Here is a 15,496-nt window from a genome sequence, read left to right on the forward strand (position 1 = left end):
ACACAGGAAAGTGTGAGCACTCAAAAAACTGTCTCTGCCTTGCACGAATTCTATCCTACCTCACTTGTGGCCTACAAAGTTACAATGTTCTTCCCAGTAGCCTTGGAAAGTATAAACTCAGAAGACTCAGTCTTAAAACCATTGACGTTAATCTGCTTAAGGCTACAAGACCAGCACTGCATTGCAAACTCCAACAACGACTTTTAGCCCTAGGCCACCTCCCATGTAATAAAACACTTCCTTCTGAAGGTCTAAACTGGACTTAGGGCTACTACGTCCTGCGGAAAATGAGCTGCATTATGAAGACCAAGGGTGGCATCAGGTTTTGAGGCAGAAGGGCTGGCCATACAATCTTAGGGCAAGGGCTCAGCACCACGCTGATGCCCCACCTCCTCTGCCTTGACTTTCTAGCAACTCCAACCAGCAGCTTCATGTCCGCTGGCCCCCGCCCTCCTAACGTCACGGCCACTAGGTACAGTGCCCCCTAGGGGCCTCAGTTCCTCCCACGAGGAAGAGCCTAGTCTTTCCTGCTGCTGGCCCTTTACTGTGCCGCTTGGCTCTCTGGTGCCTCCCTCGCCAACCCGGGGAGGAACTTGCAGCCGCATCTCGGCGCCTGGGGAGGACCAGTCACCCCGCGCTCTGCCGCAGCATGAGCGTCCGCCTCCCTCTCCTGCTTCGCCAGCTCGGCCGCCAGCAGCTGCCCCCGGGCCCGGCATGTCGCCTCCGTGAGCTGTGTCGCTCTGGCAGCAGAAGCAGCAGCAGCAGCAGCGGAGGTGGTGACCCCGTGGGGTTACGCGGGCGGCGGCTGCAGGATGGCCAAACCTTCAGCAGCCATGGCCCGGGCAATCCGGAAGCCCCCGGGATGGACTCCATCGTCAGGTGAGTGTCCGGTTTGTCTACAGGCAGGACCCTAGCCGGGGACCCAAGGATGGGACAACGGCACTCTCGGCCGCTAGGAGACCCGAGGGACCGGTTCGTAGGGCGGGAAACAGAGTGCTTGGTGCCGACTTGCTGGAGACGCCTTGCGATTGGCAGAGAGGGCAAAGGGGAACGTCCGGAGTATGGGACCCTGTAGATGAGGGCATCCCCCCGGCCGGCGCGCGCCTCACGGACCGCACGCCCCGCTCCACGTGCATCGCCCGCCTCCGGCTCTGATGCAACCGCGCCGGGCGTGGCGCCGACAGGAAAAGGGCGGTGCGGCCCTGGGCGGGAGAGAAGCAAGGAGGATGGCCCTGCTATCCCGCCACTGCTGAGGTCCCACTCCTGCAGGAGGGGCGGGCCAAACCCGTTGCGGAAGCCCTCCAGGTCTGGACTTACACGGTCCGCTCCGGAGCATCTCTGCTCAGAGAGCACACAGGTTCCGGTGCAGCTGTATCTGGAAAGTTCATTCTCTATCCAGTGGTGATCTGGGCAGAGTCGTCAGACCCTATAGTGAGTTTGCTAGGCCACTGCTGTGCAGAGGCACCCACCTGCAAAGGGCGGGAAAGCCCTTTTCTGCTTTGATTCCCAACTGGGGCTATGGAAATAATTAAATGAGCAAAAATAATCTGCCCCCAGCGGCTGTCACACATATATCCCGCAATAAATAGTCATTATTTTTTACAATAAACTAAACTAAGCTCTGCAAACTTGGTGTAATGGGCATGACAGTAAATACTTAAGGTTCAGTGAACTAAAAAGGAGAATTTAAAATGTTACATGGGTGCATTTGTAATAAGGAAAAACATTCTCACAGTTTTTTGATAAAATCCAACATTTTATGGACACTGACATTTTAATTTCGTGTGATTTTTCACGTGCTATGAAATACCCTTATTTCTACTTTTCTACCTGTTGTTTAAAAATGGAAGCTCCCGCTAGGGAGATGGCTCAGTTAAGTACTGAGTACAAAGTTCTGGCTGGGAGAAACATGAAAACCTAAGTTCCATCCCCAGTACCCATATGGGCATGGTGGCATATGACACCCCAGTCCCTGAGAGGCAGACGAGGTTGGATCGAGAAGCTCACTGGCCAGCCCACCCAGAATAATCCAGACCAATGACAGGTCCTGTCTCCAAAAGCAAAGTGGGCAACTGTTGCGGGACAGCATCCAAAGTTGACCTGTGGCGTGTACACACAACACACATGCATCGGAACATGCATACATGAATATATAAGTAAAAACATATGCGTGCATGCTGATGGGTGGTAGTTTCTCTGGCTCTGCTTCTGATCCAGAGGACAGTGCTTAGGAAACTGATGCCTTCCTTCCGCAATGTGCCTGTATCACTGGGTGTGTGGGCAGGGGGACAAGCTATTGGTCTTAGCATGTTCAACTGCAAATGGAAATCATAATGCCACCTACTTCACTGAGACAATTCTAAGATTTACACTAACCCAGCAATCCGAATGTGTATCCTGAATACCCTTGGACCGAGTATTTGCTTCCTGTCGATTGGGTCTCGTAGCTGCTGTAGGCCACGTGGCCATTTTAGCCAATTTCTCACTGCCTGCACTCGTGGGATTTGGAAAGTGGAGAAGTGATCAGATTGGATGCCACCTGGAATTAGATAGCTGTTCAAGAGCTTAGGGAGGAATTTCTTACATTATCCATGTGCAGCAGAAGTGATATTGGCAGAAAGTCACCAAGAAGCATAGAGACTTTTACATAGTGGTGTAGTTCCATGATTGTGATCTGAGAGATCATTTTCGGAAGTAGTGTGATCTCAGATAGTTGTCTGCCGTCTGATAGAATCCAGAAAGCGTCAGCCCCCGACACTTGCAGAGTGGGGGACTGCAGAAAAACTACAGGGTTACACCTTGGCTGTTCATGGTTCTCTGTGGGTTCATACACTGAGGCTTGGACCACAAAGTGGTGCTTCCGAGGCCATTCTGGGGTGGAAAGTTTGAGAAATGGGGCCTGGTAAGAGATGCTTCTTACCATGAGTATTCTAGACCTTCCCTCAAGGGAATGGTGAGGATTCAATGTTTTCTCCTCTCCTTTCTGGTTCCTGATATGAGGAATTTTGCTCTGAGACACACCCCTGTGACAACGGGCTGTCCTTGCTGGAGACTACCAGATCATACTGGAACATCTCCAAGGCCATGAGCCAAAACTACCCTTTTCTCTTTATAAGTTAATTGCTTCAGATCTTTTATTAGAGTCGTGGGGCAGTGACTAACATCCCTGGGGACAATGGCATCTTTAAGGATTGCTGCTTCACCGACATTCTTAGGATACACAGAATGATCATATGAAAAAAGAAAGCCTGTCAATCAACAAAAAATGGGAATTAGTTAGTTAGTTAGTTAAAAATTCATTCAGGAAAGTCAGATCCTCAATTCGAAGTTTGAGAATTCTTCAGTCGATTTTCCTTTTGACACATTTTTTTTGTCCAGATACCTTTAAAAATTCTCTACTGGGGCTGACTCATTGGTTAAGAGCAGTGCTATTGTGGAGGAGCTAAGTTTGGTTCCCAGTACTAACTTTGACTAGGTGACTCACACCCACCCTCCCCAGCCCAGGACATGTCAATCCCTCTTCTGGCCTCCATACATATACACTTAATTAAAAAGAAATTCCATCAATACAATAAAGATATTTTGGAAAGAAAAGAGTATGTTGTCATTTAACTGACAGCCATTTTTTTCTTACTGGTTCATAATGGTGAGTGGCGTTCCGTGTCCATCTAAGATTTGATGGAATGATGTATATAAGATAATTTACCAATCTCAGATTCAGCTCTTGCATAAAATTGAAAAGGAGTCAGGATGCCTATCTTTTTTTTTTGGGGGGGGGGTTGCTGCTATAGCAAAACACTACAGGCTGAATGACTCTAAAGACTTCTCTCTCATTCTTTTGAAGACTGGGAAGTCCACTGTCAAGGGGCCAGCAGATGGCCAGGGCTTTGCTACATCACAACATAGCTGAAGGCAGAAAGGCAAAAGAGATGCAGACGTGAATGAATCCCTTCCATCATCCCATGACAACCGCATAAATCCATTCCACCTCCTCATGGTCCCATATCAGTACCATTACACCAGAAGTTAAGGCTCCAGCACATGAGCTTGCAGGACCCACTCAAACCATAGCAACACCCAAAGATAACATCCTCAGCAAAGGCTCCAGGATGGTCCCCAAGATGGTTACTCATCACTTCTCATCTCTGGTCTTGTCACCTCCCAGCCAGTGAGATAAAAGGAGCCAGGTTGTATGTGTTCCTCTTAGTACGTAATCCTTCCCACCTCCTTGTGGCCACAAGCTAAGGACTTGATCCCAGCCAGCTGCTGGAGAGAGACTGGGAGATCCAGGTGGTCATGTGAGGTTGGAACTCAGAATCTTATTACTGAAAAAGAGGAGTTGGGAAGGCTACCGGGAGGAAGTAGCTGGGGTCCGCTTTATTTTCAGCTATTCTGTAACGTGTGTCTGATAATGGCCAAAGCAAAGAGTTATAAAACAGCTCTCCACTTCTTTGACCATGGACCGTTTCTCTAAACACTACTGGCTGTCTTGTGTGGAGATGTCTGTGGAGGTCAGCTCTGTATTCCTAGAAGGATCCTTTTACCTTTGAAAGGGCTGAGAAGTTAAATGAGGACTTTCGTTAACAAGTGCTGCTGGCATTTGGCATCCGGGGATGAGGATAAGTGTGCATTGATGATTTTCAGTAACGTGGCCAGCTGTTTTCTCCTACACTCGGGCGTGGTCACAGCTAGCCTCAGGGAGAATGAGGAGGAATACAGTTGTTAGAACAAGGCAGCTTTGTGCTGAGCTTGTAGACTTAATGCAGTTAGCCAGGTGGAGGTGACTGAGCTGGTGGTGGAGGCAGAAACTGTGACAGTATCACTAATAGGGGTCAGGTAGTGCCGATCTAAGCTTAAATCTTTACCCACCTATCTTCAGTAATAGGGAAATTTGAGTTTTAGCTACACTGTTCCCAGTCAGAATTGAAGTTTTCTTCCTCAAGGGCATAGACTCATCTTTGGAAACATTTCTGCTACTTTTTGGATGTTTGTGGCTTGGGAATGCTCCCGTATTGTTTATCACTGCAGGCATCACAGCAAGAAATGGAAACAACACACACAGGCCAGTTGTGGGTGGGTACCCCAGCCAGTTTTGGTTTTTTTTTTTTAAAGTGGTATTATTGCCTTGTTGAGCCCCTTTGTGTGACTATAACTTCTTTCTGCCCCTTACTTCAACTATTTTAGGTCAGACAACTGATTTTTAAATTTTTTTTTATTTCTATTCTGTGTGTATGATCTGCATGTATGTCTGTGCACCAACAATGTGCCTGTTGCCCTCGGAGGCCAAAAAAGGGGTAACCAAGCCTCTGGAACTGGAATTACAGATAGTAGTTAGCCTCTATGTGAGTGTTGGAACTGGAACAGTGGCCCTTTAGAAGAGCAAGTAGTGCCCTTAACTGATCCGTTTCTTCAAGCCCTTGACAGCTAACTTAAACCTAGTGATAATTTATCTATTGGAATATTCCTTTCTTTTTTTTTAAATTGGGGCTAGCAATTTTTTTTTAAGTGTAGTTTATTGAGGGTGGGCAGGACTGGAGGGGTTTCTGCTACTCATTCTTGTGGTTCTTATGTTTAAGACCATGACCAGTAATTGAAAGGACGCACCCTGAGGGGAGGAAGGCTTGTTTGAGTTTATAGTTCAAGTGGACACTGTCCAGAGCAAAAGCTTGGTGCTAGGAGCAGAAGGTACTTGGGCACATTGTATCTGGAGTCGAGGGAAGCAAGAGTAAACAGAAGTTGGACCAGGCCATAAAACCTTCAGGCGCACTTCCTCCAGCATGGTTCCACCTCCTTAAAGGTCCACAACCTTCATAGACTGCAGCAGCAGCAGCAGCAGCAGCAGCTGGGAGTTAAGGGTTCAAACACATGATTTGATTTTTTATTTTATTTTTTTTTATTTTGGTTTTTTGAGACAGGGTTTCTCTGTGCAGCCCTGGCTGTCCTGGAACTCACTCTGTAGACCAGGCTGGCCTTGAACTCAGAGATTCGTCTGCCTCTGCCTCCCAAGTGCTGGGATTAAAGATGGGCGCCACCACAAACACATGATTATAGAGAGGACATTGCATATTCATACAGGTAGTTTTAGTCATGGGAAAAAAAGAAAAAAACATTCCAACAATAATGAAAAGGAGAAGAGCCACTGAAACCTATTATACAGGTGAGAAAGTCAGAATCCATAGATTGCCCCCCACCTCCTAGTATACTGGAGGGCTGAGTGCCAGGTGTGGCTGTTATCCACAGAATATCCCCAGGGGTTCCAGGAACTCCTGGCACTTACTTAAAATGACATATTCCTGGACCCCAGCGCAGCATATTGAATCAGACTTTCTGCGATGGAATTTTGATGTTGATTATGCTTCCCAGGGGATTCTTAGAGTCAGAAGTGCTCGGTGCAGTACCTCCCCCAGACCAAGCCAAAACATGGACCCAGCTTGGCCTAGGGTAGCTTAGCAGCTCTGCCAGGCTGTGCGACAGTGCAGCATAGAAACCTCAGCACCCATCACTGGAGACGTGATCTCAGTTTTTCAGAATGGCTTCACGTATTATTAGCACAATAACGAAGTTACCTCCCCAGGGATTGAACCGTCTTGTCCCAAGTGTATAAAACCAAAACCAAACAAATGATTTGCTAACAGTGCACAGTTGCCTGGCCACTGGCTCTGTTAGCCTCTGTGGCATTAGGACAGTTGACTCCCATGCAAGTTTTAAACTCTCTGTGGTCTTGTGAGAACCCTGTTCCTGGTATCCCTTTGTATGAGCTCAGCACTTTACACTTCACAGTTCCTCAGCCACCACACTGCAAGGTGGGAGACAGTTGGCTTTTGGTGAGTCATTACTAATGGCACCTGGCTGAGGATAATTTCATTTTTGAAAGTTGTCGAGTGCAGGTAATAAATAAAGGCATCCTGAAGCCAGCAGTGACTTGCAATACTTGCCTAGCTCATGTGAAACCCCAGGTTTACTCTGCCATCATTGGGGTGGGAGTCAGGGGTAATCATGTTTTAACACTGAAACTGGGCACTGCTTTGGGTAGCCTTTCAGTCTGCTCTGAGAGGCGGAAACAAAAAGCAGACTGACTGCTGGAGATGTGCCGGTAAGGACGTAGCGTAGAGGTGACAGCAGCTTTCAGAATGACCCATCTAGAAGGTTCTAGAAAGAAAGTCTGCCTCTGCCATATTTATATAGGTCTGCTCCTCTCCCAGCCCTAGCTGAAGACTTGGAGAAGAACAAGCTGCCCCAGCAGGGTAACATTGTCTTTAAAATGTTGAAGACAATGGCTACAGCATCCAATGCCTTCCACACCTGCAACTTCCTGCTCTCCTCCCTCCTCTTCTGTCTTTGAATCCTTCCTTTAAACTCTAGGAGCTGGAATCTAACCGGAATTTAGACACCATTTTGTTGCCCCACACTCACCGTCCACTTAGCTGTCACCATTTTCACAGAGCCCTCCCCGCCCCCGCCATTTGTTTGCATTTCCCACACTATCTCAGACTCATTTCTCCTGAGGGAGGAGTAAGACAATGTGGTGAAAGAATGAGATTGTTTCGAATAGAAACCCAGACTTTCAATTCCTTCATTACAATTATTTATTTGTGTGCATGTGAGTGTGTAAGTCAGGGGGACAACTTGGGGGTGGAGCGGTCACTTCAGTTCTCTTCTTTTACCGTATGGGTCCAGGGGATGGACAGTTGACAGATTATCAGTGAGTACTTTTACCCACTGAGCCCTCTTCACTGGCTCCAAACTTGTCGTTATAACAAATTTGGGAAACACAGGAGATAATTTTAATCTCCTCGGAAATGAATGGTCACGTTCAGTTCTTCTGAGTCAGGGTTTCACCGTGTAGTCTAGGCTGGCCTTGAATTCCTCTCCCTTCCACCTCCCTAGAGCTGGGACCGCAGCAGCTCTGTGCCAGTACACACTGCCTGCACTAGGAGTTCTTGATGCCCGGGTGCCCAGCTTTCCCTCCCACTCTGATCAGTCTCCCTCTGTTGTCTGATTCACTTACAGCAGCAAGCTCTGTAAGGACACTCATTGTGCCTGTCCTAACTGCTCATTAACAAGGACCTGACTGTGCTGTGTTTCTCTCTCCATACAGAGACGTCATTCACAATTCCAAGGAAGTGCTGAGCTTGTTGCAAGAAAAAAACCCTGCTTTTAAGCCAGTGCTTGCTGTTATTCAGGTAAGTCAGGAGTATGGCGCTCTTTTAGCATTTTAAGATGCAATTTAGCAAATGCTTATAAACAGAGGCCAGACGCATGGCCTGCCAGTGGCCAGTGCTATTATGTGGTTTTCTTCTGGGGTTGAAGGTTAGACACGACTCTTTTGGAGTCTGAGGCATAGGTTACTCATTGAGGTCAGGAGGTGGGCACCGTAAATCATAGGACGCAGAAGAGTTACTAACCCACATGTACTTATGTATACTTGATATGACTGGCAAGTCTTTTCCCTCTTGTTTCTGGGGAAGACAAATGGGTAATGGCAGGTGCACATTAATGTTTGACAACTCACGTGTCAAAAGCCATGAGTGTATCAGAGGCCTTGGCATCGCGTGTTTGTCCTTTGGCTGCTGCCCCGTAGTCCTGAGCTGCAGTTGGCACTGTGTTATTGGCATCCTTGTGTGGTGGCAGGTGCAGGGAAATAACAGGATGAGCCAGGCCTGGAAGCGATTTGGCCCAGTAGCCGGCCTGTTGATGCGATGCTTGGCAGGCTGGTCCAGTATCAGGATAGCAGCCTGTGTGGCCAATGGTGTCTTGGTTTGTGAGATTGTAGGCCTGTGCTCATGTGACCTGCATCCTTTGGGAAGCTTCCATATCCCCTCCTAGCAAGGGGAGTTGGTTTGGGAACTTGGGATCCTGGGACTCTGGTTGCCTGTTGCCATTCAAACCAAGTACAAGCCTCCAAACTCCTGTCTTTGGTGGTTCACACAGCGCGATGCTGGCTCTGTGGCCGTGATGATGTTATTTTTATATACCCCACGTTTTAGTTACTTTTCTATTGCTGTGACAAAACACCATGACCGACCCTGGCAGCTTATAAAAGAAAGCATTTGGTTGGGGTATGGTTTCAGAGATTTAGAGGTAAGAACTACTGGGAAATAACATCTTTATCCTCCACCAGGAGGCAGAGAAGTGATGCAGGTCTATTGAAACCTCAAGCCCACCCCCAGCAATACACCTCCTCCAACAAGGCCACGCCTCCTAATCCTTCCCAAACAGTTCCATCAACAGGGGACCAAGTATTAAAATAGATAAGCCTGTAGGGACCATTCCCATTCAAACCACCATACCCTATAACATGCAATCTATCTTTGTTTTTTAAAGGATATCATGTGTTAGTCTAAGAAGTTTATATGTACATAACTCCAGCTGTTAGCCCGGTTTTCATAGGCAATTAGGTCTTTTCTGTAATTTTCTGATCATCTTTTTTATTCAGGCTACTTGTGTTCGTTGTCTTCTCAAGTGATCTCTGTGTTGTGTTTGGTACACATTGTGAAGGTATTTCACATCATGACATTCTCCCTTCTGCTTCTTTGTCCTTAGGCAGGCGATGACAACTTGATGCAGGATATGAACCAGAATTTGGCCAAGGAGGTGAGAGCTGGCGATTCTAGCAATCCATTAGAATCCCTAATGGTTTGTTCTCTTGTGGTGACAAAGGATCTTACGTTCTCTTTCAGGCTGGTCTGGACATCACTCACATCTGCTTGCCTCCAGACAGCGGAGAGGATGAGGTAATGTCGGCCGGCCTAGCTCATTTCCTTTCCTCATCGGGACTATGGGCATCTCCTGGGGTGGTGGGCACAGGTCCAGCCTTCTCTTGTGACTGAATTTCCCTGAAGATCAGACATGAATGATGTTTGGACATCAGCAGTCACTGGCTAGGAAAAGCATCCCAAAGTCAGGAGAGTTGCAGCACTTCCTTCCTGAGCGTCTCTGCAGTGTACTGCCAAATCAAAGATGGTAGAGTCAACTCTACCTGTCGCAGTCACATTTGCACTAGGGTCAAAAGCCATTCCACTGATAATGGGGGTTGTTCAAAATGATTATCACTAGATACAGAGACTATTAGATGGGAAGTGACACCCAGCAGATACCTAAAGCTGCAAGTAGCACAGACCCTACAGCACTGCATGGCTTCTCTCTGGCTTAACTACGATTGTTGATGCTCCTATGCTTTGGCACCGCTATTCAGTCAAAGAAAAGTTACGTAAGCACCAACACTGATGCTGCTACCATGCTGATTAGGGAGCTCAAGTGACTCATAAGTGACAAAGGAGCAGCCCCATATACAGGTGTAGGTGTGCTAGACAAGGGGCTGATTCGTGTCTGGTTGGTTCTAGAACTCACCGTGCTACTCTGAGGTGTACAGTTTCAAACTCATGAATTGTTTATTTCTGGAACTTTCCCTTGAGTGTTTTTTTTTTCTTTTTGGTAACACAGTTGATGAAGAGTAACTGAAACCATGGAGTGTGACGTAACCTGTCCTCTCCTGCAGGGCTGGGCAGAAAGGTTTTCATTTATAAAGAGGAGTAACCCTAGGTGTGAGATGAGATGAGGGAGCAGCAGCTTGGTGGTAATCAGTCAGAGGAGGTTGCTACCCAGGCCAGCCTGTTCTCAGGGGTTACTGTCTGGGTGTTCAGCCTGAGGGTGCCCCATACTTCAAGCATCAGGAGAGAGAAAGCTTGACCAAAAGTTTGCTTCCAAATGTATTTGGTTTTGCTTGGTTAGTGGGATCTAGCTGTCGGTCCAGCCAGGGATGGAATGGGATTGTGCTCTTGTAGTCTGTCTTTCTATGTCCTTAGGAACTGTCAATGATCTGCGTCTTCTCTAGATCCTATGGGGATAGGTAATTCTCTGCAGTACACAGAGGTTGTGGGTGAAGGTCTCCACTGCCTCTTTTCCCCAGCATCTCAAGTAAAGTTTATTGACCCGACTAATAAGGAAAAGAATAAAGGCAGGCCCCGTGTGCATGCTCTTCCCTCTAAGGGTGTTTTCTGCGAACCAAAAATTTGCTCTGCTGCACCACTTGCATTGTCTGGCCACACTGCGAAAAGGAGGAGGGGAGATGAAGTCTTAATGCCATTTAGATCATTTCTAAGGAAGAAGGGAAACGAAGTAGTGGACAAGCTGTTAATACTGCATTTGCCAGTCAGGGTGTGTACCAACCATGAAGGCACAAGCAGAGACAGGATCCAAAGAAGCAGGTCGGCCATTTCCAGGACACTCAGTGTACACAGGCACATCTCCATTTCTTTAGACAGTTTCAATTGTGTAGCCCAGGCTAGCCAGGAACCACTATGAAGCCCAGTCTGGCTTTAAACTCATAATCCCCCTGCCTCAGCCTCCTAAGTGCCAAGAGTATGGTTGTACACCCAACATGTTTTTATAAGGATTTGTCCACTTCCACTGCTTTGGTGTAAGGGCTGAAATTTCAATGAGCATGGCATTATTATGTTGAGCATCTTAATTTATTAAGCTTTTATTTCCCCAGTTGTGTTTTGCTTTTATTAGTGCTGTCCCACTCTCGGGCCAGATAAAGCGAGATTCTTCCTTTATCCTGAGCTCTGCTTCCATGGACCCACTGACCACCCTCACCCTGTGACCCTGCTCCCTTTGGCCTGCTCTCTTTTCTCCTACATCACCCATCACTTTCAGGATGTATATTATCACTACAATTGGAGAAGGGGGCAGGGGCTTGCTTCCCGATTAGCATATCTACCAGAGCAGCTAGCTGGTAGGTCCCTTGCTTAGAACTCGTACAAAGCTGATGATTGGGACATTTTGTTTGTTTGTTTTATTTAAATGTGGGATAGGCTGGGTGTGTACACATGAGTGTTGTGCCTAGGGAGGTACCTGAACTCCTGGAGCTTGTGAGCCGTCTGACATGGATACTTGGGACAGAACTCTGGGTTCTCTAGAGGAGCAGCACACTGAGCCATTTCTCCGGCTCCCAGCTTCACGAAGTCTGTTTTAGTGGCAGAGCAACAACAACAGAAAGTCATCAGTCGAGGCCCTTTAAAATACTTGGGTGAATGCCAGTCTCTGCTCTAAGCCGCAGAGGCTCTGATGGCTGCGTCGAGACCTCTGTGTTGTCTGCTACAAGACTCTGGAGGCCTCCGGAGTTGTTGGAAGCTACTGATGTGTTACTACGTTCTGAGTGAATTTCACCAGCTAGTCAGGAGGATGTCAGATTAAATAAATCAGTAGGCAGCAAATGACTATAAAGGGAATTAGAGACAGCCCAGGATCATTTATCCCCAGATCTCCAACTCTCCACAATCATGATGTTCTAACCAGCCTTGCAGAATCTTTAACAGGTTACTTTTTTTTCCCCCCCCCCTGGAAACTTCCAGTTCACAGCTGAATGAATGAGGCAAATATTCTTTCTGTACCAAATAGCATTTTCCTTCTCTACCAGATGGTAGTAATAACATAGATATTGTTGCCAAGCAATAAAATAAAAGGAGCAAAGTGACACCTTCTTTGAGTGGGATGCACATGCAAGGGATCTTTCTACTCCTGGGTCAGTGTGAAATAAATCAGTCCGAGTGTTTGAGTTTCTGTTCAAAGCTGTAAGAAAGGCTCCTGTCACGACACTTAGACCCAGTGGACCAGAGAGCCATGATTGGTTAGACTTATGGCTGGGAAACCTCTCTTGAGTATGTGATTGCTTGGACCCACAGGTTCCATTGAACCTGGTCGAGGTACTTGGCTCCTTCCAGACCTCCCTCCACACTGGAATGTTTGTCTTAAATTGGTCATCGGCAGGGAATTGGCTTTTGTCTACTAACCTGGAGTAACAGGGATGCTTTGGGTTTTTGTTGTAGTTGTTCTTTTCTAGGACATGGCGGGACCTCAGGAACTATGAAGCTACTGAAAGCTTTATTCATCCAGGTTCCTCTGGGGCTTCTCGAAGCATGCTCTAAAGAGGGGACAGACTCTTTGCTGTACCTCACCCCAGAGTCTTCAATAAGGAGTGAGAAGAACCTAAGAGATAACAGTTTTAGGAATCTGGGTATGAGTGTATACACGCACAGGTGCTTGTGTGCACATGTGTATGCAGATGCACAGGCAGACCATAGCCAGAAGACAACCTCAGGAGCCAGCCGTCTTTTTCCTTTGTGTGCAGGGTCTCTCGTTACCTGGGAGCTGACCTTTCAGGCTAGGCTGGCTGCTCAGGAGGTCCCAGAGATCTCTATGTCCCTACTTCCCGAGAACGGGGTTCACAGGTCTATACAACCAGGGCCAACCATTTTTTTATATAGGTTTTAGAGGTCCAGCTAAAGTCAGCAGTGAGCACACGTGTCACCAATGTGCCACCTCTCCGGGTCTATGAAGAAATCCTTTTTCTCCCCCCCCCATCAACTTTTTTATTTTTACTAGTTCTCACTTTCACACAGCTTATGTTTTTCTGTTTAGATCATAGATGAAATCCTGAAGATTAATGAAGACCCCAGAGTGCATGGCCTTGCCCTTCAGATCTCTGAAGATTCGTTGAGCAACAAAGTTCTCAATGCTTTGAAGCCGGAAAAAGATGTGGACGGGTAAGAAATATAAAAGGAAATAATCAGTAGTAATCAATCTTATTGATAAATAACTGAAATGATTTATCTAAATTTCAATTTCTTTGTAAGTCAAAATCATTTTAAATAGGCTTAGGAGGTAGAGAATTTTTAAAATTCTGTGAATGAAAGTCATGTATCTTGGAAAATACACATCTGTTTGGAGATAATCCTGAACTATCATATGTACTCAGCAAGCTCCTATTTTCCTGACTGAGTCTTTGGCTAGGAATAATCTTCCCCGGGTAATTCTACCGAACAGTGAAAGAAAGACTGAAGCTCCAAGCATCCTTTACTCCTAGACTGGTTAGGAAAAATATAACAACACATGTTTTTATTAATAATATGAATTTCTAATTAAATTTTGAGGTGGTAGTGGGGGGAATTGTGACCATTGGGTGTTTTGTGGAATGCCATGGTAAGATATAAGTATCACAGGAGAGTGAATGCCATCAGCCTACATTGCGGGGACAGTGTGTTTCCTAGAGAGTAAAGGCTCCATTTTCTTATATGGAAGCATAGGAAATAATTTGTCCTGTAGCTGAAACAACAGGGCTTATTTGGGACGATAAGGTCGGGAACAAATTTATAAAGTTAGACTTCTGTCTAGCGTATCCTTCAGCAGTTGCATTGAAAGCTTGGTAATCCACTGAACTACGCTGGCTTTTTTTGTTTGTTTGTTTGTTTTTGTTTTTGTTTTTCGAGACAGGGTTTCTCTGTATAGCCCTGGCTATCCTGGAACTCACTGTGTAGACCAGGCTGACTTGAACTCAGAAATCCTCCTGCCTCTGCCTCCTGAGTGCTGGGATTAAAGACGTGTGCCACCATGCTCGGCCAAACTACAATGGCTTATTGCAGTCTATCATTTCTTTCTTACAAGGGGAAGACAGGCTCAAACAAGAGAATGCTTTATAAAGGCTGGGCTGTAATTCAGTGGGTGGGTGGATGTATAGGTAAGACACTTGAGTTCCCTGGGATATAGATATGGATGGATGGATGGAATGGATAGTTAGATGGATGATAAAACCTCCAGTTCTATAGCAGAGTGATCAAAGAAAGAAGATGTGGTCCTGGATCAGGACTGCCCAAGGTCTTATGTGGATATAGTTTCAGACATTTCATACAGGGAGAGAATCATAGAAACCTTCCGAGTGTCTTCATTCATACAGAATGAAGTAGAGAACATCATCTTGTCAGTTCTTTGCTCTAGACTTGAGTGGAAGAAAGCACACAGAAGCCACTGTATAGCAAGTGTGTGTTTTCTTGATGTTCTCCCTTCATTTCCCAAGGAAATAAATACTGAAGCCAAGTGGAAGTTGACCTGCGAGTCTCTGGATTGATAGACTCAATCCTGAGGTCTGAAAGTGGACAGCTGATTGCGGGGACTGTTGGAGCCATTGAAGGTGTCTCTGGAGCTAAGACGTGCAGCCCTGCATGGGTTTGTGCTGGGTCCTAGGGAGTCTCCTGCATCCTCCCAGTCATTCCGTGTTCCATCTTCAGTCGTGACTTGCTCCCATATGTCCCCCTGGATGCTTTGTGACTCACCTGTTCTCTTCCGTTCGATTTCAGGGTGACCGACGTCAATCTGGGGAAGCTGGTGCGAGGTGACGCTCCAGAGTGTTTTGTTTCGCCCTTGGCCAGAGCTGCCGTAGAACTTGTTGAAAAATCAGGTCTGGAATGATCAATTCTGTTTACTGGGGTTTCGGCTTTGTTTTGTTTTTCAATAAGGATTTGTGGCTGGACGATTCTAAATGAAATAGAAAAGAGAAACACTATTTTTTTTACCTACTGCTATTTAGATAACTTTTTAAAAATAATAACTTGCTTCTGGAAAATTCCAATTGATGTCTTTTTTTTTTTTTTTTTTTTTTTTTTTTTTTTAGGTTTTTCGAGACAGGGGGAATTCTGAGAGCTTACATTTGGAGGGCTCA

At 46.4% G+C, this 15,496-nt stretch overlaps 1 protein-coding gene across 1 annotated transcript in view; it reads left to right on the forward strand.

Annotated features, from left to right (window-relative positions):
- The first annotated feature begins 477 nt into the window (after nt 1-477).
- Nucleotides 478-15,496, forward strand: part of Mthfd1l (methylenetetrahydrofolate dehydrogenase (NADP+ dependent) 1 like) — a 184,297-nt gene continuing 169,278 nt past the window's right edge. The window contains exons 1-6 of the mRNA XM_021220926.1: nt 478-879; nt 8,099-8,183; nt 9,544-9,594; nt 9,681-9,734; nt 13,423-13,547; nt 15,135-15,235. Of these exons, the coding sequence (XP_021076585.1) occupies nt 650-879; nt 8,099-8,183; nt 9,544-9,594; nt 9,681-9,734; nt 13,423-13,547; nt 15,135-15,235 (646 nt within the window). The 5' untranslated portion in view covers nt 478-649. The remainder of the gene's footprint in view (nt 880-8,098; nt 8,184-9,543; nt 9,595-9,680; nt 9,735-13,422; nt 13,548-15,134; nt 15,236-15,496) is intronic.

The sequence above is a fragment of the Mus pahari genome, chromosome 21, assembly GCF_900095145.1.
Source record: "Mus pahari chromosome 21, PAHARI_EIJ_v1.1, whole genome shotgun sequence".
NCBI lineage: Eukaryota > Metazoa > Chordata > Mammalia > Rodentia > Muridae > Mus > Mus pahari.